At 38.4% G+C, this 26163-nt stretch overlaps 4 protein-coding genes across 5 annotated transcripts; 3 read left to right on the forward strand and 1 right to left on the reverse strand.

Moving 5' to 3' along the window:
- Window positions 1-2203: 2203 nt before the first annotated feature.
- On the forward strand, window positions 2204-5327 carry ccdc85b (coiled-coil domain containing 85B). The gene has a single exon (XM_010797801.1). The coding sequence runs from the start codon at window positions 2989-2991 to the stop codon at window positions 3589-3591; it is 603 nt and encodes a 200-aa protein (XP_010796103.1). The 5' UTR covers window positions 2204-2988; the 3' UTR covers window positions 3592-5327.
- fosl1a (FOS like 1, AP-1 transcription factor subunit a) lies at window positions 5123-10016 on the reverse strand. 2 transcript variants are annotated; one of them, XM_010797799.1, is made up of 4 exons: window positions 9635-10016; window positions 8580-8828; window positions 7121-7228; window positions 5123-7001 (listed from the first exon to the last, which is right to left on the reverse strand). In XM_010797799.1, exons 1-4 carry the CDS (start codon window positions 9737-9739, stop codon window positions 6444-6446), a joined length of 1020 nt encoding a protein of 339 aa, XP_010796101.1. In that variant the 5' UTR covers window positions 9740-10016; the 3' UTR covers window positions 5123-6443. The 2 variants fall into 2 exon arrangements, with proteins under 2 accessions (XP_010796101.1, XP_010796102.1); XM_010797800.1 differs by having other exon boundaries at window positions 8580-8825; window positions 9635-10007.
- Window positions 10017-13010: 2994 nt separating this feature from the next.
- yif1a (Yip1 interacting factor homolog A (S. cerevisiae)) lies at window positions 13011-18219 on the forward strand. Its single transcript, XM_010797802.1, has 10 exons — window positions 13011-13082; window positions 13357-13442; window positions 13848-13899; window positions 14421-14665; window positions 15445-15549; window positions 16363-16441; window positions 16530-16587; window positions 16674-16829; window positions 17060-17153; window positions 17651-18219. Exons 3-10 carry the CDS (start codon window positions 13869-13871, stop codon window positions 17801-17803), a joined length of 921 nt encoding a protein of 306 aa, XP_010796104.1. The 5' UTR covers window positions 13011-13082; window positions 13357-13442; window positions 13848-13868; the 3' UTR covers window positions 17804-18219.
- Window positions 18220-18426: 207 nt separating this feature from the next.
- LOC104968223 (forkhead box protein N2) lies at window positions 18427-24881 on the forward strand. Its single transcript, XM_010797803.1, has 5 exons — window positions 18427-18947; window positions 19911-20563; window positions 21480-21601; window positions 22236-22291; window positions 23197-24881. The coding sequence occupies exons 2-5, from the start codon at window positions 19928-19930 to the stop codon at window positions 23547-23549; spliced, it is 1167 nt and encodes a 388-aa protein (XP_010796105.1). The 5' UTR covers window positions 18427-18947; window positions 19911-19927; the 3' UTR covers window positions 23550-24881.
- The last annotated feature ends 1282 nt before the right edge of the window (window positions 24882-26163 follow it).

Here is a 26163-nt window from a genome sequence, read left to right on the forward strand (position 1 = left end):
TTCCCTTTGTTGAATCAGTAATATTCTTCTTTTTTTTTATCAAGTCACCTTTCTGTAAAAAGGGTATGCTTTTATTCTGAAACGATCATGTTGGTACAGTTGTTGCTCTAGCAGCATCCGGTTATAGCCGAACCTCCCCTTTTAGCTGAAATTGGCTTCAACGTTCTAATGTATCTGCGTTTCCCGCTTTTTGTCGCTTCTTACGCTTCTTACTCGTTACCATGACACAATGAACGTTCCAACGTTCTATTATAGCAACAGTTGTAGCAACGGTTCTGTGCGTTCCAGTGCTTTAGTTACAGTAGAGCCAACGCAGACCTCTGTAATTATGTATGGGTAAAATGTGGCTCAATCCACTAAACCCCTAAACTATGCGTAGTAATAATAATTGTTATTACGAAAAATAATCCAATAATATTAGGCAATTTCTTTTTTTTGTCTTTGTCGTTTTGGTTTAAACCAGAGTAAAATATTTAACCGTATGAATTCAGGTGAAGGCGTCTTTTCTGACCAATGAACATTGCACAGGCCAAATAGAGCAGCGTAGAGAAAATTGAGGATTGATCATCAATAAAAAAAAACTGTTATAAACAGGGCTGTGTATTCTTCGATTAAATAAAAATCGATTTTGGGAAAAGGGCAGTGCATGGAAAAAAATACGCCACATGAATTTGTCTGAACACCAATAGGATGAAAGCATGATCTTTTTATATTTGTATTCATTTTGATATATATATATATATATATATATATTTTGTGTTACATGCAGGCTATGATGAATGCATATAAGGATAATAAACTCTATAGGCTATGGCTCAATGATTGGGACCTATCACTTTACAGTATACACCCAAGAACCTCACTCAACACAAAAATGCCATTGATTTAAAAAAAAAGAAAAAGGAAAGCCATCAATGGCTTGAAGAAACAATGGACGATTGAAGACTCATATTACCATGTCTGTCCTTTCTATTTGTGCTCTTGTTTTAAATGTGTCAGGTCAGAGAAAGGACTCTGTGTGACCATCTCTGTGGTTTGCTTGCTACGTGTACACAATCTGCTCTCTTTTCCTCCGGCGATTAATCTAAATAAATCCTTGCAAATCCCTATCCTCACCCTCCCTGTCTGTGTTTCTGCATGTGTCCTTCAAAAATCACAACAGAAGGGAAAACGACTCAGTCAACATGTCTTTTTGTCGGATCCCTCGCTGCTCATCAACACTCTCATTTCTAACCTCACATGACACCCTGATTCCATCCCCAGTTCCCCCTTGCACGGTTAACACCCTACATTGTTATGGCCTCAGTGAAACAATGGAGGTGGGACAGAGGGCGGAAGGATGTGGCTGAATGCCTCAGCATAAACCCATGGAAAAAAGCCTGAAGTCACACTTTCCGCATGTGTTCTTTGAAAAGAAACGAGCCTACAGCCAAAGTCACCCTTAATACAACTACACTGTACAGTACATATTCCATTGTAGTGAACTGCAAAGGGGTGTAGGGCATATTTATGATAGGCCTTTATCATCTGCATAGGTTTTGGGATAGTAACAATAGTCAGATGTTTTAAGGAGGAGTCTATTCAAATAAACAGAAAACAGTTGTGGAATTACAAATGCCTTTATACTTATTTTCTTTGTGATGTGCTAATCCGTCTTGTTTTGGTTTCATAGAATAAACAAGGGGAAAGTGTGTTTTTAAATCCAAATGGGGGCACACAAGTTCCTTACTGAGAGAGCACATGGAGCACATCTTCCCCTTCATATATTGAGGTTGTCTATAATGTTGCTGAGAGGGTCGGATTCAGTTCATCTAAATCACTGAGACGATCGATTCTACACGTTGCCATTTACTACCATGTCAAAAGGAAGGTATGCGAATAGCCACTGCAAACCTCAGAGGAAACCACAAATATGTTTGATACTGTCTAAACGTGTCAAAGCAGCAGTCGTCATGAAACGTTAAGCTTCCGGCCAAACCACTCTAAATAAATTAATGTTACTGAGGAACCTTATTCCATTGGACCCCAAGTAAGACACCATCAAACAAAAAATGACAACAAACAATACAACTCAATTGCAGTTTATTCAAAACATTTTCACTTAGGCTACTTCATTACCATTTAAAATGCGCGTGCTTTTATTTTGAAGGCGCTAAAGACGGACTTCCGGTAATGTTTGAGCTTGACACCCTGCTTAGCGGAATCAGAGCTGTGAAAGTGGCGGAGGCGGACATTGTTGTGGTAACAGTCCAGCCCCAGAGGATGAGCAGCGATGATGCACTTACCGTGATCGGATAAACGATGAGATTGGATTTTGGTTTATTTAGTTTTCGCTTGTTTTTTTTATCTAAAGAATGAATTGTTTTTGAAAAAGCTGCTGCACCGACACCACCACCTGGGAACGGAGTTCATTCAGCCGTGGTGAACAGAGCCCAGCCTGCTGAGACGATGCCAGCGACGTAAAATCACAACATCTGCAGCAGGGTGTGCATCCGAGGCTGCTGGATTAAGCCTCCGTGGATCAACCGGGCCTTTTTTTACATTCAGCAGGCCCACACAAGAGCCCATCGGACGGCTACTGTCTTCAAAGTACTGCGAAAGGAGGTAACATCGGGACAGTTGTGTTCCTGGAGGCCTTTGGAGCACACAGCTTGCTGTTGCGAGGATGACAGATTGACATTAATGGGGGTTTCATCCACGACCTCATTAAGACATCATCCACGAAAAACAGCCACCGGGTTCAGCACACATAAGGACTGGAGTCACAGCGCCTTGAAGGAATCCATCTAAGTAAAGAAATCACATGTTTGCGCCATGATTTGGCCTCCGGTGCTCTAGTAATTGCATAGTCTACATATATATCTTGAAAATATGCAGAGGAGGAGGATGTGATGGCTCTGTGTTGAGCATTGAAGCATCCAGCTACATCTCTCTTTCTACAGATTCTCAGGTAGCCTACAATTTAGGTGTAGATTTTTGTAATAGAAAATGGGTAGCGAAGGGGAGATAATAAACAGAGAACTGTCAAAGATGTCTGACGACGATTTGCTGGCGTGCTCCAAAGAGGAGCTGGTGAGCCGGCTGCGTAAAGAGGAGACAGAGAAAATATCAGCCCTCATTCAGCGTGGACGGCTGATAAAAGAGGTCAATAAACAGCTTCAGGGACACCTCATTGAAATCAGGGAACTGAAAGTCATCAATCAGCGCCTGCAGGAGGAAAACGTGGAGCTGCGGGACCTGTGCTGCTTCCTGGACGACGACCGGCTCAAAGTGAAGAAGCTGTCCAGGGAATGGCAGCTGTTCGGGCATCACGCAGCCAAAGTGATGCGGGAGGATCTGGGCGGTTACTTGAAAAAGCTGGCCGACCTGGAGCGTATGCAGGACGGGCTGGTGAAGGAGAATTTGGACCTGAAGGAGCTGTGCCTGGTTCTGGAGGAGGAGTGTGTCAGCAGGAGTGACTCCAGCCCCGGGGGGTCGAGTGAGCTCAACCTGCCCTGCATGGTGGTCCGGGACCTGGGGGACGGGTCCTCCAGCACCGGCAGCGTGGGGAGCCCGGACCAGCTGCACCTGGTGTGCTCTCCTGATGACTGACGCCAGGTTCATGTCAAATAAGGAAATCGTAGGGGTGATTAATGGAGACACAGACGCTTTGTCAGACAATACAAATCAATTTGGTGCAAATCAAGCATTAGGGCTTTCTGAATGCTGCAACGATGTGTTTGCCACTAGGTTTTCACTTGACAAAGAATCTACCACTATGAACTATTTCAGGACTTTACAGAGACAATGACTAGATGTTTTCCAGATGATAGTGTATCTACATTTTACAGTATTTTTTTTCTAATGACTCCTCTGTTTTGGGGAAATTCTCCTTTTTCAGTGGTCTGTTGTCTAAAAAAAGAAAAAAAGAAATGGGACCAAAAAAGTGGGTCACATAAAATTATCTCATGCACTGGAATAGCCTACACTGGTAGAAGCCTTTTTTCTATTGCACTGGACAGCGTTACAATGGATCTTTAAATCACTGATCTAAAGAGACATTTCAATCCAGTTTTGAGCCATATTTAGTCCACTGAATTCCAATAGCACTGAAAAAGATGAGTTGTGATAAAAGAAAAAAAAAGAAACTATTTGATATTTGCTTTTGCTAGATGCCCAATAATGTGTAATATTTGATGCACTCTCTTCCTCAGGACAGGATTGGAGTGCCATATGTGCATGATGATTGTCACAATGTGTACAGGCCTGTTAACCAGTCTGATGTGAAGGCCCTTCAGGTTTCATGTGGGTGGGGCTGCTGTGCATAAGGATCGAGAGCCTGGGCAGAGCCAGCACACGGGTCATAACGTTTAGGATCAGACATGATAGATGTCCTTGGACCTCACTCAGAGCTGAAGCGAACAAGTTCTGTCACTTTTTTAAAAATCCAACTGGAAACTCTTTGTATCAAACTGGAAGGTCTACAACTTTTAAGGATTTGTATTCTATTCAAGCTGTTTAAATCCACTTGTATTACATTTTTTATTACATTGTTTTCGATGTTCAATTAGCATATCACAGAGTTTGTTTAAGTTGGCGACAGTCAGCTTTGTCTTCTGTATCTCATGCTTTGTATTTACTCTGTAACATTAGGGATAGTCTTAACTTTGACCTTTCTTTTTCTTGATTTATCTGTATTAACTTGCATAACTAACCAATTTCAGTTAAATCATAGATAATGCACATGGATTAGAAAAGATTTATTTTGTCGTTAGCTGTTTTATTGGTGGGCTATGCTCGTAGTGCATTGAAGAGCTTTAAATACAGTGGGTATGATGACACTTCGACTGTTCTGACCTTTCTTTGTGTGTTTGACTTTGCAGAAACAAGCATTTACACATGACATAGAAACAAAGGATTGATTTCTGCACTTGTTTTTGACCTTCATGTCTAAATGACTGCGCGTGATTGATGTTCCAGCCATGTCACACATACTGACTTTATGGATGTTCATCAGTTTTATTTTTGGATCCCTATTTGCATATTGTGGAGGGCTGAAGAGGGCAGTAATGCTTTCTGCCACTTAGTGATGCACGAAAGTCCTTTGACGGCAGCACACATGCTGATTTCTTCATGCTTTATAGTGCTCTCACTCTGACTCTCGTTCCATCTCGTTTTTCTCTCTAACCCCATTTTAGTAGAGCAATCCAATGCCCTCTGAGCCGTGTATGTATTAGCATGAGATTCACTTCATTTTGGGAGACAGAACACAGTGTTCACATTCTCAGTGTAATTTGCAGCCATCAAATGCTTTTATCAAGTGTCAGTAAAAGAGTTGTGATTGTTTTCATTATATATTGTTTCCCTCATTTGCATTTTCATGTAAAATGCAAAACACAGTCAAAAAAAGAGAAAGAAAAATTGCAATTATAATTTTTATTCTGAAAAGCATTCCTTAACCCAAGACAGCTGCAAAACCTCACGTTTGAAAAGCTTCAACCAACGAACATTACTAATTCATTTCAAGTTAAATGCAGAAGGATCTTCTTTCAATTTACTATAAAAGAATGTAATACTCATAAGTCCAAAAGTGTTGCTGTTCCTCTTTAGGTTGAACTGTGTCTTGGTGTTCACAAAGTTTACACATCTTCTTTACACTTTAAATGTTTCATTCTTAATTTAATTTGATGAATTGGTTGTTTTTAAATTCTCAGGATATTCACATTCTTCGTTTGGTTGTAAATAATAACACCATCACAAATTGTATACATGCTAGCTCTTTATTGTCTGTGCAGTATTACTACTTTGACAAAAATAAAAGTAAGGCACTGCCAAACACAACCGATCAGAGACAACAAAAACATTTACAAATATATATATATTACACTCTGGAAATATAAATATGTGATTATAAAATCTATATTAACTCCTACGGCCCAGCCTTAGTGGTCAATCGTTTGCATAGACAATATTAGGATTTATTAGAGGACTCGTACAAAAATAAGGAACTTTGTTTATAAGTAGTCTATTTCCCTTGCTGAGGACGTTTATAAAGTGTTACAAAACATGATGTAACAATGTAAAAAAGGCATTCAATTCAACATTTACTGTAATATCACAATTATTATATTACTAGTTTGAGTTATAGTTATTTCTCTAGAAAAGCTTGTATTATAAATTCTGCATGCAATGCTTTGCTAATAAACTTCAAACATGTTCACTCTACATAATAGCTTTTAAAATGAAAGGTAAAAGACTCTATATTTGTATCAATACAAAAAATAGTAACATTTTTATCAAAATCGGGCCTCTAATTGGCATATCATCCAAGTAAAGATCTACTTTCTGAAATAAGACATGAAGCTCATTTTGAAATGCTGAACACAATCATCGTTTTCATTTCACACCCCCAGAGATCCCTCCTCTCACACATTACTGTTTTGTCAGGGTGCTGCGGGCTTTGATCACAGCGTGAGGATGGTCGGGGAGTGCAGGGAGTGATCCGATTGGTCTCCACTGCTGCTGCTGCGGCGGTGGGCTATCCCGCAGGGCTGTGGGACCTGAGAGTGGTGGATGTTTCCATGATGGGAGGAAGCATGGGACGTGGTGGAGGCGCTGGTGTCCGAAGAGGCAGAGGGGTAGGTGAAAATCATACCAGCTGTGAAGGGCGTGAGGGAGGGAGTGGATGCGAGAACCGGAGTGTGGAGAGACTCTGATTCAGAGGCAGCAGACGAGGCAGCCGCTGTTTCACGTTTGGTTGGGATGGTTATCCTCGGTTTAGGCTTCTCTACTTTTGTTGGCTGTCTGGTTGAGGGTCCGGGTCTGCTGAAGTCATGTGGCTCCAGTTTGATGCCTCCCAAAGAGGAAATGGATGGATTTGGGTCCGAATCTGAATCCGATCCCTCTATTTTACAAATGGGACGGTGAGCTTCCAGGACCAGCTCAAGCTTGTCCTTCTCCTTTTCTAATTGTGCTATTTCCTTCTGTAACTTTGACTTTTCATCTTCCAGTATGTCAGTCTCCTACACCAGGAGGAAAGCAGTAAAAGAGAAACACATAAGTAATTTCTCTCATGTGTCTTTGAGACAATGCATTATTTTTAAAGCATTAATGTCATAACATGTTTACAATTTGCACTCACATTTTGCAGTGTGTCTGTTAGCTCCCGACGGCGATTGCGACATTTTGCTGCTGCCATCTTATTCCGCTCCCTTCTTATTCTACGTCTCTCCATCTCTTCTTGGGATAGCTTTAATGAGAAAGACAACAATAAAGTTTAAGACAAGATACCCCAGACAAAAACATTGTTTTAATGCACAACTCAGTGGCTAAAGTTATTTTGCTTCCATAACTAGTCTATGTTCAGACTAGTTAGGCACTACTTGGGACACGTCTGCATCTGTAGATGTATTTTAAATTGGCCAAAACTAAACATTAGATAAGGTCTCATTTGCATTGCAGAAACGTTGTAATACAAAACAATTGTGTTGATGTAGGTTATGAAATTGGGAATATTTATGGTGAAATTCATGAGTTCAAATGTTTCACCATTTGCAAAAGGGGTGTCTTTCCTAAAAATACAGAAAACGCAGTAGCGATATTTTCTAAATCCCTTTAATGTCTAACATTTGATTGTGAAACCTTCTTGCTGTGGGCAACATACACAACATTTGAAGTGTAAAGCCAGACATGTTAAAGTACATGACACAGGAGAAATACTACCATCATGTGCTTGCTCTGAGTCATCACAGCCATGGCAGCTAAATGATTTTGAAATGTCTGAGCTTTTGTGCCTTTTGTAACACCCAAACTCTGACTACATCCAGCGTCCTCATGAATAATTGCTGTTGATCCAATATTTCCCGGGCTTTCATTGGTGATGAGTCATGCTGTCTCTAGCGGTGACTCAGGTGTGAGTCACTGAACATGACTTGCCCCTGTGAGTCACATGACAAGTCTACTTCCTGTACCATAGAATTACAACTCCAGGGAGAAAAAAACTGTGATGTGTGCCAACATGTGCCTGAGGAAACTACAGAAACTACACTTTGCGGAACAGGGTGATGGCTCTAAAGGTTAAAACTGGGTCACTTTAACATCTATGGTATCTTGTTTTTTTATATACTTGACATTGCTCTCCTGCCAAAACACTAATCTTTGCAAACAGTGTGTCACAGGTGATCATTTTACTGAATCAACATTGAGTCAAAGTAAACACCATCAAAGAACATAAACAGTGTGTTTTCCTCCTGGGAGCAAATTATCCTTTTAAAAAAATATATATTAAGTAACCTCTCTACACAATCTTGTCCTTACTCTATTGCTAAATGTATTTATCGGATGTGTAAGTCAAAAGGAAATGACACATAGAGGGTATTACACACTAGTTACACAAATGATTCTGCTCCTCCACACCCCTTACGAACTGCCCCTCCAATAGGGAAAATATGACTCCCAAGAGATCTAAGTTAATACCTCGCAGGATGACAAGTATCACTATTTCTCAACAGCAAAAACACACACAATCCACACTAACCAGTGTCTGTATCAGTGTTTGTATGTTCATAAAGTTTCAGATTAATTAAGAAGTACTTTCTTACATGCTGGTCATTCCTGTGCCTTGTCGAAGCAGTAGTGTGTGCAGCAGCTCTTATGACACCTGGTCGGAGAAAATGGGGTGGTGGAGCCAGAGGCCGTGCCCCGGAGAGGGTTGGGTAGGGAGGAACTGGAGATCTTGAAGGGCCCGGCGGATGCAGGATTGAGGGCTGGACCAACCACTGGAGGTCCTGGTTGGTTGTAATGGCATTGAGGCTTGGTACAAATTGACTGCTGCCGGACATTGTATACTTCTGGGTAAAATAGGTTGAAAAGACAAACACAAAATAGGTTGAAAAGACAAACATTAATAAAGTTAATTTAAGATGGGATCGACTACAAAACACAGAGTCTTAACGCAAAACAATTAAAGTAAACCATTATTGTTGAAAATAATTAAGATCCTTAATATTGAGTTTGACTAATTCCAATATGAATAGTGGTGGAAGAAGTTTTCACATCCTTTTTGTAGGAATAACTGACAAATAAAATCTCTGAATGTAAATGATTACATAAGTAAAAATCTTCTAAAAAGTATAAAAAAAAATTCCTATGGTAGCCTATCAAAAGTAAATTTATTCTTATGCAGAATCCAAAGTGTTCTTGTACTAATGGCTATTATTCAGTTTTAATCACATTGAATGAGTATATATTTAAAGTATCTATCTATTTGTATCTTGTAGATTGTCAATATCGAGCCAACTTAGTTTGTATACTGGGTTAGTAGTGTAGCATCATATCATTTGTTATCATATGTCCAAAGTACAACATTTCCCCTCTGAGATACAGTGGATTAGATGTAAACTACAATAAAGAATACAATTTAAATGCTCAAGCAAAAATAAAAATGAAAAATCAGGAGTGTTACATTCCTATTCCTACTGGGTATAATGCCTGTATTCTACTGCACAAAACATATATATATATATATAGGGTAGCTTGGTATTTACAATTTAAACAACTGTTTGTTACTTTTACAAGAAAGTTAATATTATGTTTTACCGATTTGACCCCTGACTCTGTGATAACCTATGGTCTAGTTAATTGAAAGTTCACCAACCTGCTCCTGCTGTGTGTTGCTGGTGCTTCCCTGGGAGTGAGACCCAGAGGAGCTGCCAGTGTACGCTGGGTTGCCTCTCCCTTGATTCCCAAAGTTTTGATACATCCTTTCTGTTTAAATGAAAAGAAACTAGCACCCGGCTGTGGATATAAAGCCTTTACCTCTCACGAAAAGTAGTTTCGGGATGATTCTCGTGTGTCAATTCAAACTCTGGGCAAGCCCACCTTATTGCGGTAAATCGGTAGAGTCCAAACAGGCACGTCTTCAAGGGGGGAACAAGGAAGAAAATATCGCCTTGCTTTTTTTCAAATCGCCTTAAAACCTCTGAAAACGACTTTCAGTACGTCCTCCCGGGGTTAGTCATATATTTTTAACCAAAAGTCTGGGAATGATTGTGAGGTTGTAAACTCTTAAAGCGGCACTGTATGTTCACCACGCCCCTCCGTAGTTACGGGAAATAGTGCTGTCTGGAACCTCGCACGAATCAAACCACGTGCCGTGACGTAATTGACCATATATGGTGAGAGTTTCCTCCACGCGGGATTCCTCACAGAAACCACTTCTGATGCATTGGTTGAAATACTACTGCAATTTCCTACAGCAGTGGAAGTATTGTCGATTACGTAATAATTAATTTACTCTAACGTTAAATATTTGAATAAAAGGTGATACAAAAAAGTTTTGTTATATAAAAAATTGAACACTGTCACTTTATTAACAGATCTGCCAGAAATTGTACCTTTATGATTGTTACTGAGGTTGCAGTAAGTGTTCTGAATTATACTGAAATAACATTCTTCCCTCCATCATGTCATTCTGAAAATATTGTCGTCTATCACATTACCACTAAAAAATACAACCTCAATCATTAAAATAATAAACTGTATTGCTTTCCGGCCATGTCAACCCAAACGTATCACTAGTATCTGTGTAAAGGCAGTGACTGACTAAGTTTTCATTTTCAAATAGTTTTCAGAAATTATAAATATCTTGATTATGATGGGAAAACCAATTAGTTAATAGCAGACTTTACCAATGACTTATGTAAGCATGAAATTGTGGACTTTAATATGTTATACCAGTAAAAACACTTTTACATAACAAAGAGCTAATTCCACTATTTGTCGACTATAACTGTCTGGTCTGATAGTAGTTAAAACTCTTATTATGAGACAGCAGAAAGAAAAAAAATGCTAACATTTTATCTTAAATATGAACTTTAAGATTAAATATCTGCTCCAGGATCAGTTATGAAACAGATCATAAAGTAGGGATAAAGCTAGAAGCATGAGCCTAATGGTGGTGAGGTCTTAGGTCTTTGGTAGTCACTTTCACTACAAAAACCACATCAACACACAAGCATGCCTGTGGAGATGAGTCAGTGCATCGCCACAGTGCTTCTCAATTAATTCACTAACCGTTTCAACAACTGATTTTTTTACTATCAAGCACAAAATAGACGAGATTCAAAAGCTGCATGCTGTAGATTCAGTAAGCTTAGGCTGTCACAGCAGCTGCTGACCTTGCAGTCCCCAAGGACAGAGTTCCCGGCAAAGGCACATTTCTCCTCACTGCTGATACACCAGTGTCTCACATTACTCCTAATTCTACTCTGTACTGTAGGAATAAGAAGTGTGGAATATTAATGTTTTTTTAAAAGAGTCACTAAAGATAATTGCAAAGACGGTTTGTGATAAATCTTTTAGGTGGGAAAAGGAGAATTTTTTTGTATATTACTAACCCTCATCTACAGAGAAGTTAAGACGTTGAATCGTGGCCTTCTGTCTCTTCATAACTTATGAATGAGGAGGATAGATACAATGGAGTTAAACTGAAACTGCCGCAAGCATGACATTGAATAAAGCATGCCTGTTGCTTATTGGTCCATTTCACTCCCAAGTTTTAAATTTCACATTTCAACAATATTTCACCCCTGTGATAATGAGGAAAAATATACAGGATGTTTTATTGTCAATGTGGTTGATGGTATCATCGGAAGAGATATGGGGTAAAGGTGAGAGTCTGATGACTAAATCTTCAGGAATGCTATGAGGCCAAACAGGCTGTGTCTCTAATTGTGACAAGTCCCAACATGTCGGTCAACTTTTTTCTCCTGATTGCAGCGTCATTCATCCACCAGCTGTTCCTTTATCTCTTTTTTTATTAGATAATGTCTGCGCATCAGACATGCCCACTTTAGTGAGTAACGTACTGAATTTAATATTTTGAATTTTGTATATTACATGTTAGCATATTAGTGGTTTTCACTCCATGTTTTCCCTACAAAAGATAACCATTTTCTGGAGGGGAAAAATAAAGTTTAGATTCCAATACCATTTACTCATCCTAAAAAACTCCCCCAAACCCACCCACACATCCCACACACAAACATGCCTCACAAAGCATTAAACATCCTCATGCCACACACTTTTTTAATTTGTTTTAGTGGGTGTTAAATTCACACCTTAATTGTTTTGCTGTGACTGTACAGTGCATATTGTTACATGCCTAAACAAAGTATGTAAAGTTTACTGGTAGTAAAATAAATGTCGATTCAAATCTATAAAAGTGGTAATAGTATTTCAATAATGTAATTTAAAATACTGTAAAAGGGTAGGCCTATGGGAAATATTTTTATAACATATTATATATTTTTTAGCTTGGCATTGAAATAGTATTGTATAGATGCATAGTAAAATGTATTAAGGTTATGTTAGTAAAATACTTTTGAAGTAATAGCAACAACTTGTTCTTAAGTGGCCAACATGAAAGTAGTGGAATTGTGGCTGGTCCAGATGGAGTTCATTTAACTGCATTATTTGACTACTGTTTAGTATTTTTACATTTAATTAACTTGTTTTAAATGTTCAAATAATGAAGCATAGGTACTGTATAAAGGTGCTAAAAATGAAAATAATCTAACTACAAGTATCTCAAAATTGGACATACGGACATTATTTTAGTAAATTTACTTTAAAACCTTTCAAAAGTTACTTTTTTAAATCTATCTTTACTTGATGCATAAACCTGCGATGAGTATAACAATGTTGTAGATTGCAACCATCTGTTTTTATTGCAACCAAATGAGTATGTCTTATGAATGCTGACCTTTACATCATGCCTGTTGTGATGGTCTTGCTCAGGCGTGTACAGTAGGGTCTAGCAGTGGATTAAACATACTTGTGCAGTCTCACAGCTAGAAATACTTTGTTATAATTCAAAATGTTACCTATGTAAGAGTATTACAATCAAAAGATCTCTGCATTTGACCCATCCTAGTGTTAGGAGCAGTGAGCAACCATTAGGTCGGCGCTCGGGGAGTAGTGTAGTGCACCTTGCTCAGGGGCACCTCGGTAGTCACTTAGTCGTTCCGAGACTCGAACCAGTAACCTTCCGGATCCCAGGCCGAGTCCCTACGGACTGAGCCACCACCGCCCTACGACAGATGGTAAGATTTAAGTTGCATATTCAACTCAGAATTGTATTGTAGTGTACTGGAAGTATACATTGGCAGGAATACTGACAGTTCATTAAGAACAAGTTATGTGCCACTACTGAGAATGTAATAAATCAGTTTCCCTCTAAAGTTCTAAATGCAACCAATAATAGGAAAGAAATTAGTAAGATCAAAAATGATTTACACAAGGAAGTCTTAGCAGTACCTGCTGTGTGTATTTGGACAGCTGTGTACTTGTATACTTACATGGTTGTCTGCCACGCAGGCACACTGAATTCAGCCAACCGCAGTGGATGGGTGGGATCAGTCCGGTTGTAGCCACGTAGCTAGCTAACAACGTTAGCTGTGCAGGTAAGCTGGGCTCTTCTGCTCCTTTTTTACTTAATAATCGTAAACATTATCCATCAGTCACGCAGTGTGTACCTTTAAAATACTGATTTTATATGTGTATTCCAACTGGGCGGCTTCATCGACTGTTGGTTGAAAATATGATGTTGTTAACTTAGCTTGCCTGGCTATGTAGCTAGCAGTAACTGTTAGCATTAACTGTTAGCTACCATTGAATAAGTTTACACGTACTGTTAGGTTAGCTGTTGGTATTAGCGTGAGCAAAGCTAACATCTTACTTGTATCATGTATTGAATTAAATGTGTTTTAATGTAAGCTGTGGTATAACATCACAGTGCTGCTCTAAGATGACAAAAATGACTTAAATTAGCTGAGATGTAGCTATTGTGTGAATGTTTTTATTTTAAGCTAACGTCAGCAAACGTCAACATGGACTTGCCACAACAGGGGTACCGAGCAAGTAAGTGGAACCTTCATGAATCACCGTATTACTAAGAGTTAACGTTTTTGGGAAAAATTTGACAAATATCCGTCCATGGTTTCTACTTCCTATTTTCTTACCAAGTACAGCTAGGCACACTGAGCTTAAGTTAATCTCTTCCTGCTTTAGGTTTATTATAGTCCACCTTAATTGATCTACGTGGTTTGGAAAATATATTAGAAAGACCAGTCCAATGCATTACAATTCAAGCATCACAATGACAGCCTCTAAAACTGTACATTTAATTGAATCAACAATAGGATAAAACAATGGTACACAAACTGAAAATCACAACTTTTTGAATAGGATTTGTTGCAGGAGCTTCTCTCATTATCTTGCTCATCACTCATATTCATCTATTATATGAACAAATTAAACCATTTGAGTTCAGGTTATAGTTGATATTGTAGATAATAAGCTGGTAAATACATGAATATCACCAAGGTTTGATACTTATTAAATACCCTCTTTGTAATCCGTTGTGTTTTTCCTTTCCACAGCTAAACCGAGAGCTCGTGCACCCCCTCCCACAGCAGACTCTGTGCTGTTTGATGACACCAGCTCTGCAGCACCAGCAATGAACAGTCAAGGATACTACACTCCTGGGTACAATATGGCAGGACCCCAAAATGACATGCAAGGGGGCGCTGGGCCGAACAACATGTTTGCTGACCCGATGGCCAACGCTGCAATGATGTACGGCTCCTCTTTAGCAAACACAGGAAAAGATATGGTGAACAAGGAGGTGAGGAAAACAAGGATATTGATTTCTACTCGTATGGGGTTTTAACCCAGTAACTTATAAATAAGGTAAAGTCCTAGATTTGATAAATAATTGACTTCTACCACAAAAATATATCTTGGGTGATTCAATCTCAAGTTGACAGTTTTAATACAGGTGTAGATGAACCACAAATACATAATGTGATCAAATAATAGGTCTAAACGGGTGCAAAGTCAACGTTTTCTTCCATGAAGGTGTTCTTGTGCCATTTTATTTAATTTATGTCCAAAAAGGTAACAAGTTGGTCAATTAAAGTCATTCAACATAGAACCACATTGATGTGTACTTTCATTTACACGGTTGAACCGCTCGAATCAATTGTCCAAAAATGACAACACTATTAATATAAGTGCAGCCTCGTCTTTATTTGCAGCTGTACAGAAATACTGGGTTTAAACATAATTACTAAGGGGAGTCATTGTAAGTGGACAGGTCTTTCAATAAAGCAGACACATTTCTGGTTTGCCTTTTTAATAAAGAGAAACCGTCTGTGAATTAACTCACCGAAGAAAAAGGGTAGGTCCTCACAAAGTAAATGTATTGCACGTGGAAAGCAGTTTAATTAAACTGATGTTGATCCGCCGGATTTGTAACTCTACATAGACTGGGTGTTGCACAGTGCTAAGGGCGGTCGAAGCCTCCTTTTGAAACAATACCGTGACTCAACTGTATTTATTAACTTTGGCAGACTTTCACTCTTCATCTGCTAAGTTAATGTTTGCCCTTCCTTTACCTTTCAGATCAGCAAGTTCATGTCTGTGAACAAGCTGAAATACTTCTTTGCCGTCGACACCAGATATGTGTTGAAGAAACTTATGATCCTCATGTTCCCCTACACACATCAGGTAATCACAGCCATTCACACTTTGTCCTACAGCATTCAGGACGACACAAAACATTTAATATCGTACATAGCTGCTTGATAATTTTGCCTGGTATCATATTTACACCCACATATCTCATTGAAACCATGCAAACAAGATAATCAGCCACTTAATCACCACTCCAGCTTCATTTATACATCATGATGGCGTGATTGTCAGGGTGGGAAAGTGCACTAAGCTCAGTTAGTTCCCACACACTTGAACTTATTGAGATTGTTAATCAAGTCCCAAACAATCTGTGCCCTGATAATGACCGAACTACACAGACCTCGTAAAGCAAGGGTCACAAAAGGCCATACATATACGTACACATATGTACAGACAAGAATAATTACCATAATCATTTAAAATATAACAGAGAAAAATGGCTCAAGTCAAAAATGGCCATAACACATACTTGTGTATCATGTGAACTTTTAATATAAAATAAAAAAGGTGACATATCTATTTCCAGTTTCCCTTCTTATCTTCTTCTTCATTATTTGGTTTTAGATGTCTATTATTTTTAAGATGCCATATTTTCTTTCAAGAGCATATTTTAAGTGCTATGTCTTAGTCTGTATTAACTTAATGTGTGCTTTTATCGATCTGCTTGGACTGCTGTTAGCCCTAATTTATCATTGAGCTTTAATCTTGTTTGAATTAACTTCCATAAAGTTATTCTCTAGTTTCCATTTTATTGTTTAATACAAACTAAGTTTTTCCATCTTGTAGACCCTTCAGATTAAAGAGCTTTACTGACGACAGCCTCTTCTGTATTTGTGTTCTTGTTAGGATTGGGAAGTGCGTTACCATCGGGACACGCCACTGCCTCCACGACAGGATGTGAACGCACCAGATCTCTACATACCAAGTACGTTTTCTATAAATACAAAACATATCAGTGACAGAGGATTTCCTGATGCCTGTATAGTGCATTAACTGTACTTTTTGTCTTTTAGCGATGGCTTTCATTACCTACATTTTACTTGCTGGAATGGCCCTCGGCATTCAGAAACGGTAAGTTATTTTTCCATATTTAATTTTCTTTATGACTTACAGTAAATCTGTATTTAAAGTTTAATAAGGATTGTCTCTGTGTGAAGGTTCAGTCCCGAGGTTCTAGGTCTGTGTGCCAGCACCGCCCTCGTGTGGGTCATCATCGAGGTGTTGGTGATGCTGTTGAGTTTGTACCTGCTGACAGTGCACAGCGACCTGTCAACATTTGATCTCATCGCCTACAGTGGATACAAATATGTCGGGTAAATATTGTGTTATTTAAGATGCTTATTATATTTTACAAAGCAAGTAAGTGTAAGGGTTAGTTTTTTACCAAAGCTCCAACTTATTGTGTAATAAAACCAAACTGCTACATTAAAGATGAGTTTATTCAAAGTCCGCTCAGTTGTTAAAAATGTACCTTTGTAAATAAGGCATTTAAAATGCTTCATAAATTCATATTAACTCACTTTTTGTTATGCTTCCCCTCTAGGATGATCTTCACAGTGTTGTTTGGCTTACTGTTTGGCAGCGATGGTTACTATGTGGCCCTTGCCTGGTCCTCTTGTGCCCTTATGTTCTTCCTTGTAAGTATGAACAACTATATTTACAAATCTTAAATGAAGAAGGTTTTTTTCCTAATCAGAAAACAAAATACATTTGAATACTTTCAGCTTATTATTTTAAACTGAACATGCATGTTAAAGCGTTTACTAAACCCTGTGTATCTGGTTTTGATGATCAAAATATAAAATATACTGATGTGTTAAAGATACACTGTGATGACTCATTGTTTAGCATTTTTATAAAATCTTGTTGATCCCTTGTGTAAGTTAGCCTGTTACAGCAGCTAAGGAATAAAAAAAACAAAGGGAAAAAAGTTTAAAATAAAACAAGATAAGAAACGAGACAAAAAATACGAATACAATATATAAAACATTAACACAGCTTTATACATATTCAAACTGTAAACAACTTTAAACCTTTACAGATATGACATATACCTGTTTACAGTAGACCTGGCCCATGGTTAATAATGGATGATACCTGAAGTGTAGCCTTAAATATTTTTCTGTCTTCGCAGGTTCGATCTCTGAAAATGAAGATCATTCCCTCCACGGACTCCATGGGAACCGGATCAAGTGCCAAACCTCAATTCCGTCTTTACATCACTGTAGTGATTGCAGTGTTTCAGCCCATCATTATATATTGGTTAACCTCTCACTTGGTCAGGTGACCGTGAAGCATTTCTTCACCTGAAATCCAAGTGTATTGGACCCAAAACATTTGGTTGTTGAGTGTTTGTACTCCTGCCTTTATACACTCTTTTGTTGGTAAACTCAAAAACAAATGTAGATGGTGTTGAACTGCAGTGTGTGTTGAGCTTGTCAGATAGACATGTTGATTAATGAAAAGGCTTCATTGATTTAACCACAAATTGTGACACAGAAAATGTCTCAGTGAAAGTTGTTTTTCTCCATGAGTGTACAGTAACTCTGACAAATGCTTATTTTTGGCCATCTAACTTTGAAAACACGGGCTTTCATTCTGAGATGTGTTTAATCTCAACTCAAATTCAGTTCTAATTCCCTTTTATAAAATGTCCCATGATTTACAGTATTTTCACGCAACAATAAACTCACCCCACAGACATAAAACTCATATTGCACACATGAGTCAAGTACCATTTTCTGGTATGGTAATGTTGCTGCATTATCTCTCTTGTAAGTCCTGAATTTTATTTAAATACATTTGAAAAAGCATGACAATGTTTGGATTTTTCTAGAAAAAAATAAATATATTAAGCTTTGTGTATTCGATTTGAAAAGTTTCTAAATCTAGTTCTTCTGTATTTGTTGCATCTGTTTTATTCATGTTCAAATGAATGTCTTTGGGTTTTGTGCTGACAAAACAAAGACATCTAAAAACATCCCATTGCACTTTGAGAAACTGGAATGAACAGAAAGGATTAGGGCAACATGTGAATTATTTCTGTTGTGGGAACAACTTCCCACTTCGGACTTCATCTACAAATGTACATTTTCACTGTTTTCTGACATTGTATAGATCAAACCGTTTATGTAAAAAAACAATAATCGGAAGAATGTAAACGATCAATAGGTGTTGCTCCTGCTGCATTATGACCACTTGATGGTGGTCACGGACGTGAGTTATGGGAGCGCGCACGGCAACGCGCACAGTGCAAAGCGTCCTTTCGGTTTCCATGGAGACCCCAGACGGCAACAGAACAAGGAGAGAGAGTGTCCGACTCCCGAGTCCAGCTTTAAACACCACAACTTCACCTTTAACTCTTCAAAGGCTTTGTTTTTTTTAACATTCAAGGAGAAGTGTTCTGCCAGGGTCATCGTTATTGAAAATTGGTGAGTAACTAGTTAATAATATGCATTTTGAACCACTAGGTAACATCACCTGAGGGGGAAAAGGCGGCTTTCTTGTCTATATGAAACTTTATATTGTTCCGCCATTTGCCTCCTGAACTGCATTGTAGAGCCATGTGGCTGGCATCACATACAACCCTTCAGAGCATTATAAATTAGATTTTACACGCTAACAATGGTATCATTATTGTGTTAAACTAACTAAATCAACGTTAGCGTACTTTGAATTAGAGTAACAATTACTCTAATAGACATGCACCTGTTCACCGGACAGGTTTTGTTCCTATAAGACAAAGGTACCTGACCGTGAGTGTTAGAAGAGTGTGCACAAAGTGGACTTTGCACGTTTAGAGGATGCGCATCAGAGGGGAACGGATAGCTAACATTTAACTGAAACATTTTTCCAGCATTTTTCCATCAGTTTTGTTGGACCTTGCTGAATTATTGTTTTTATTTTGAAAGGTCATTTTTAGGGTTTGGTGAAAGACAAATGCTTTGTAAAGCCTTAATGATTTGTAACGTTGAGTTTATTAATAAATTGGGCTGGAGTTGACGTGAATCCTTAATGCAAAGTTACTTATATTTAGATAAATAATTAATGGATTTAAGTATCAGAGTACAACTAGTGGGACTAATAGTAGTCCTAGTAGTAGCAGTCGTGGTCATAGGAAGCAAATATTCATTTAGTTTCAACAATGTGTACAAACTGTGAAGTCCACTGAGACAAATGTAACATTTGTGATACTGGGCTATACAAATAAACATTGATTGATTGATTGATTGATTGATTGATTGATTACCCAAAAGGCAAGAGATGTTTATAGAAAAAACATTAGGGATACTGAATAAGATACAAGTGCAGCTATTAGAGCCAACTTTTAATCCTGTTTTCATGAAAACAATTTTGCAGCAGTAACTGTGATTCATTTCTCTCGTTTCTTCCAGGAGCTGAATGATTCTGGATGTTTTCTCTTGGGAGAGAGATGGAGAATAGCTCTCACTTGCTTTCGCCCTCATCACCATGTACTTCTACTTTTGGAGGGTCCCTGCCTTTTTCGTCCTCACCGCAGCAGACCGGCTGCTCCAATGATCATCTTTCCCTCCCACTTTCACCCATTTCTTTCCCCCCGTCCCCTTCCTCACTTTCTCCAGCAACAGCAGAGTCTCTCCACTCTTTCTCACCTCTTTCACACTGCACAGCGTCTCAGGGCCTTGAAGGACAACACATACAGTGCTTCAGCACAGCGACTGTCCCTGACCAGGACGACCTGACCTGCCTCAACTGGCTGCATCAGAGGGGCAACCTGCTCCCGCTGCAGCCCCTTCCCAAAATCACAACGCTGCCTCAGCTTGAGTCCTTCACACCTACCCAACCTCTTTCTCCTGCCATGTCCAAACCACCGTACTCCTTCAGTAGTCTGATTTTCATGGCGATAGAAGACTCACCTGACAAGAGGTTTCCAGTTAAGGACATTTACGATTGGATAGTGAAAAATTTCCCCTACTACAGGACGGCCACCGGAGGCTGGAGGAACTCTGTCAGACACAACCTGTCGCTGAGCAAGAGCTTCCGTCGCATTCAGAGGGACAAGAGCCAGGTGGGAATACTATGCATTATATACAGTGAGGGCAAACAACAGTAATTCAAACTAAGTTCAACTTCCCACACAAAAACAAGGGGGCGTATACAATACGAGAGAAATAATGACAGATAACATTACATTTAATTTAGCTGACACTTTTATGTGTGTGTCACTGATATAATAAGTGCAATCAACAATCAGGATGCAAAACAGCAAAAATCCTGGAAGTACATTAGCTTAAAATAAACCAAACCGTTTTAGTAAAACAGTACAAGGATCCAAACAATAAAGACATGTAAATACAATGGATGCAACGAACAAAAGCATGTCTACAGGTTTTAAGAATGAATTCAATAGTGATTACTGGTTCTGCGAGCCTAATCTCTTTAGGCAGGGGACCTGATCAAAAAAGCACAGTCACCATTAGATTCAGGTCAGAGGATCTAAGACTGAAAACTGGTTCATATGAGGTCAACATTTACAGTATGTAGCCATTGGGTTAGACCCTCCGTTAAAGGGGATCAGTACATTCTTACAATTCTCAAACCATCAGGGAGTCAATATTGAGAAGCCAGGATTGGCATGCTGAGCTGCTACATCCTGAACCAGCTGGAGGCTGGAGTGACTTTTGTTTAAGGCCAGAAAGGCGGGAGTTACAGTAGTCAAGTCTTGAGAGGATAACATCATGAATGACTTTATTCAGATATGTCTTATGAGGTCTTGTGTTTACAGCATTAGGAGCAACCAAAATGTCCTTGAGCAACACTTTGAAGCCAGATGTGCTGATCTGTAGTCGAGTCAGCAACTAAACTGCCCTTTTCTATAATTTCTATAATGTTCTCCACATGTGTTGAGGTTGTTTTGGTCAGCGTCTTTGCATGGGCTGCAGCAGTTTGAATGTTTCAAATGTGTTTTTCTATGTTTGATTCAGTCAGTGGGGAAGGGGTCGCTGTGGTGTGTGTGTCCAGAGTACCGGCCGGCGCTCCTCGAGGTGCTGAGGAAGACCCACAGTTATCACAGCACCAACATCAATCTGTTAAACAAGCCTGTATTGTGAGTACATAATCACAGAGTTTGTACAACAATCAATATTTTTCATTCTGAGAAGAAAAACATCTTTAGTTCCACAAATTCAAAGCTAATAAAACTCTATTAAGTATAGTATTCAATACATCAAATGCAACCAGCTTCATGCACCTGTGGTACATTTAGGTAAGCTGTTTTAAGTCGTAACTTTACTAAGTATTGGATTTGTTCAGTTTTTTTTTTTTATTATTTGGTGAACAAAAAAAATCTTAGATTTCGGAAATGTATGAATTGTTCTGTTCTCACATTTATTAATTTTTTTATAAAATATCTTGAGATTTTTTGGGCTATACTATATATTCTATTTATACATACAATATATATACAATGGATGAAAAATAGAATTTCGAGACTTAAAAGTTGCAATCTTTCACTCTTTTTTGTTTTAAAGATATATTGTTGGATTTAACAATAGGAGGAAAAATCATACAAAAAGAACCCCAAAACATTGCTTCAGTGATATTGTTTCTAATGCAGCAATGAAATAGACTTTGTGTGTGGTGCTCGAGATGTTTCATCTTAATTGCACATTTGAATGACTCTTTACTGCAAACAAACAAACACATGTAGTTATCTAACTTTCTCTCCGTGTTGTGTGCAGGCTGGAGGGAGCAGAGTTTGGGGTTCCTGCAGTGTGCGACTCTATGGAAATGTCAGGTCAGTGGAGAGGACACTCACAGCAGGCTCATGTCTCTTAATTAACTCTAAACTTACATATTTAACCTTTTATGAATTTGTATTCTTCTGCAATGTTTTTTGAATGCAGGAACATCTCTCTGAGACACTTTTATTACATGCAGCTTTTCTCCCTCTCTGAAGAATTCACAGCATGCAACATTATTCCTGTGTTTGTGTTACGTTGTCATGGCAACAACCTTTTAATACCTTAGCAACCCATCAATAGCTTAGTTTCCTTTATGTGTCCCCCGTTTTTATTTCCTAGCCTATGTGCTATATGGGTCCACATACCCACTGAAGAGTCTGACAAGTGGTTGTTTGACCAGGCTACATGAAAAGGATTTTTCTAATGAATGGACAGTTCACCAAAAATTTGAAATACATATTTTTCCTCTTAACTACAGCATCGCCGTTCTAAAAGTAAAGATAGTTTTTATAGCGTTAGTTGATTTTAGCTTCACATTTTGACACAGTTTGACTAGCGGTAATGTTCTGAGTTGCCAGATCTCACAAGAGTGTGTTACTGAGGCAGACTAACAGACAAGTATGTCTCGAACAAATGTAATTTATTCTGATTGGTTCGTCTGAAAATGTAATTTTATTGTTAGATCCTTTGGAAAATATTTTGCATTTTGAAATGTGGTTCAAAATAGACTTTGGTGATTTTTTGGCGAAAAGGTTGTTTACAATCTGTGTTAAATATTTTCCATTGGAGGTTATAGACTCCACCAGATAAGTCTCCTAAAGGGTGTGCGGCCGATACAAAAAGGGACACAGAAACGGGAAATGTATTCTCTGTGTGGCGTCTGTTTTCTATAACGTTTGGCTGTAGTGCTTCTTTCTGACTCATATTCTGCTTCATGCATTGTTTTTCATTCATGCAGATCCTCTCTCTCACACCCTTCTCCTCTCCTCGCCATCAACCCAAATCATGGCCGCTGATAACACACCTTTCTCTGAAAACCCACCGTGCCCTTTGACCCCGGATCACGAGGAGCTCGTCACCATGGAGTCGGTTGAATACCATCAGAGCGATGTCAGCGAGGACATGGAGAAGGACCCCCTGTCAGACAGCGGTTACATCGAGTTACATTACTACGAGTCTCACCAGTACCAGTACCTGGTGCTGCCCGGCGACACAGAGCTGGACCTGGAGACCGTGGAGATCCTCCAGCTGGACGCAGAGGCCCAGGAGGCTGCTGGGTCGCTGTTGGACCTGGCAGGCGGAGTTTATTAATCAAAAATCCCTTTTAACAGTCAGAGCTGATGCTTAAATCCATCGTAAGCTCCAAGAAAGCAACATAAATTGAGATGACTGTTTTAGAATCTTAATCGATAATGGATGGAGTGATGATGTTAGGAATATCACTTCTTCTTCCTGAGACGTTGACACTGCCCTTATTCTTGACTTTTAGTTAGATAAAAAAATATAGATCCACCTTTTGTTGGACTAACAAGACTAATGAATCACATGACTTTAGTTCAGGCACTTATGATGCAAAAGCTAAATTGACCACCATACAATGAAAACCTGGACAAATACTTGAGAGTGTAATCCTCAATGGAAAAGGCCGGACAAAGATATACTCAGAGGTTTTAAAACTGAGGGGCAAGTATTAATAGAGTTGGATCTTCGTTACAAAAAGATTTTAGCTTCTCAGCTGTGTTTCCACATTATGTTCATTCTCAGGGGTGTAATGGAAAAACTGTTTCTGGATTAAGATGTTTTCCATGTTAGGGTACGATTTGTATAGCCTTAAAACCTGAAAAAGAAAATACTAAAATAGCTATTGACTCACATCCACACTGTTGCCTTTTCAATATGAATAAGTCTTTCCAACCAGTTTTTCTCCAAATCATTCAAATAGTGGCCATCTTTTCTTTATTATGTCTTTATAGAGGTTACTTGTTGAGGGAAAAACATTTAGACAAATGTATTTGAAATATATTTTACTTTAACTCTGTTACTGTATTGTATTCTGAAAATACTGCATTTTACTAGTTGAGTGAAACACTTAATTTATAATGTAGCTGCAATTATAGATTGAGCTCCGAAAATGGGAAAGCACTACTCAATTACAATTATAAGTACTTCCAATTTTCTTTCTATGTATTTCTTTACACCTATTGTCATTTTTCATATCATTTGTGCTTGAGTTTTATTTACATTATGTAATGTTACAGAATAACTTTTAATTTTCTGTGAATTTTAAAAACTAGATATAATCTTGTATGCTAAGCAAAATGTTCTTCAATCAGGAATTCTTTGATTGGAAATTTGAGTTATGAATGCAAAACAAACCCACTGCCATTTAAAATGCTTTACATTTCAGTGTACACGGAAATTCTGTTTGTTAATGTTCAAAAGTTTCAGATTTTGTAATCTAACTAATACAATTTCCTGCTGTTAAGTGAATCAAAATGGCCTATTTTTCTGTTCATGTAGGTGCCTTTACAGTGTGTAACCATCAGTGCTGTAATTTAACTGTACATTTACTCAACACTCTACTTCAGTAAAACGTTAGGTACTTGTTCTTTAATTGAGTATTTTCACATCATGTCACTTTATGCTTTTACTCCACTACATTTTGTGGACAAATGTCATTTTTAGTCCAATACATTTGTTTTACATATTTATTTACCAGTTACTTTGCAAATGTAATATATGATATACATTATAATATAGTATTATAGGTTAAGCTAGTGCATCAAGTAGTTCAAATAAACTCCACCAAGTGCAAAAGGTAAGTGATGAACACATAAATGCACCAATGATGGTAATAAAATAATTTTAAAATATATGTTGCCTAAATGGCCATTTTGCATAACGAGGAATTGTGCGTTTGGACTTTAAAGCATGTGTTAATGCCTATACTAGTAGTGCTACTTTTACTTGTAAAATAATCTGAGTACTTAGTTGATAGACTTGGTGTGGGTGCTGCATCTTAGTGGTGTTTTTGTCTATTGTCGTGTTCTTTTATTCCAGGAAAGACAAACAACTTCTAAGTTCAACTATTTATTAAAAGAGAGCAAAAGATATATTACTTGGCCAATGACTCGTCACGTCATAGAAATCACAGGCAGCAAAGCTGTTATCTGTAACCATTACTATTTCCATAAAGAGCCTTGAACCACGTGGGTCAATACATTTTATTACACAGGGCTTTGCCCATACATTTATGATTGGTTAAGACTAGATGGAAAGTAACCTTGGATTTTACAGATATAGTGGAACCTTCATTATAGGCCTACTGGTTCCTAGTTATGTGTAGGCGCGGAGCTCAACCTCATCTCAAGGCCGAAGCGATGTCCTGCTCTGAATAACTCTTGTCTTACAGTGTCTGCACCACGCTACTTTCTTATTGCAAGCTAAAACTTTCTTGCTATGACTTTTCCCTTCGTTCCTATCCAATCCATCAAAACTTGGGATTGGTGATTTTGTCAATTTATTCCAAAGTCATAGAAACACCTCATGAGCACAATTAGCAAATAATGTAATAATCAGTCTTGTAATGTTATATAAAATAGACTCCACACTATAAAAGTTAAACCATTAGAGGGCGTAACAATCCCACACACTGGACACAGTTTGCTAAACATGAACATGTTATGCCCAGCCCAGTGCCATATACTGTAGAATATGCCAGGACAACACAGAGGAAAAGGCACAGACAAACGGCATGATATGCTATTCAATGTTTATTGAATTCCATTTATTTACAATGGATGTTCCTAAAACAGCACATTTAACATTATCATCATCATGCTGCTGCTGCTAGTCCTTTGACTCATTGTGCTGTCAGTTGACAATCATTGATAGGCACCTGTGGGTCTCCTGTCCTTTCTGAAAG

The sequence above is a fragment of the Notothenia coriiceps genome, unplaced genomic scaffold (genome assembly GCF_000735185.1).
Source record: "Notothenia coriiceps isolate Sejong01 unplaced genomic scaffold, NC01 NC01_scaffold00038401, whole genome shotgun sequence".
NCBI classification, from domain to species: domain Eukaryota; kingdom Metazoa; phylum Chordata; class Actinopteri; order Perciformes; family Nototheniidae; genus Notothenia; species Notothenia coriiceps.

Coding starts and splice junctions, on each gene's coding strand:
- ccdc85b (XM_010797801.1), top strand. CDS start 2,989: ATGGGTAGCGAAGGGGAGATAATAAACAGAGAACTGTCAAAGATGTCT.
- fosl1a (XM_010797799.1), bottom strand. CDS start 9,739: ATGTATCAAAACTTTGGGAATCAAGGGAGAGGCAACCCAGCGTACACT. Junction 7,229..8,579: donor GGCACAGGAATGACCAGCAT/GTAAGAAAGTAC, acceptor TTCTCATTAAAG/CTATCCCAAGAAGAGATGGA. Junction 7,002..7,120: donor TAACAGACACACTGCAAAAT/GTGAGTGCAAAT, acceptor CTCCTGGTGTAG/GAGACTGACATACTGGAAGA.
- yif1a (XM_010797802.1), top strand. CDS start 13,869: ATGGACTTGCCACAACAGGGGTACCGAGCAA. Junction 15,550..16,362: donor TGTTCCCCTACACACATCAG/GTAATCACAGCC, acceptor TGTTCTTGTTAG/GATTGGGAAGTGCGTTACCA. Junction 16,830..17,059: donor AGTGGATACAAATATGTCGG/GTAAATATTGTG, acceptor CTTCCCCTCTAG/GATGATCTTCACAGTGTTGT.
- LOC104968223 (XM_010797803.1), top strand. CDS start 19,928: ATGTTTTCTCTTGGGAGAGAGATGGAGAATAGCTCTCACTTGCTTTCG. Junction 20,564..21,479: donor TTCAGAGGGACAAGAGCCAG/GTGGGAATACTA, acceptor TGTTTGATTCAG/TCAGTGGGGAAGGGGTCGCT. Junction 22,292..23,196: donor CGACTCTATGGAAATGTCAG/GTCAGTGGAGAG, acceptor TCATTCATGCAG/ATCCTCTCTCTCACACCCTT.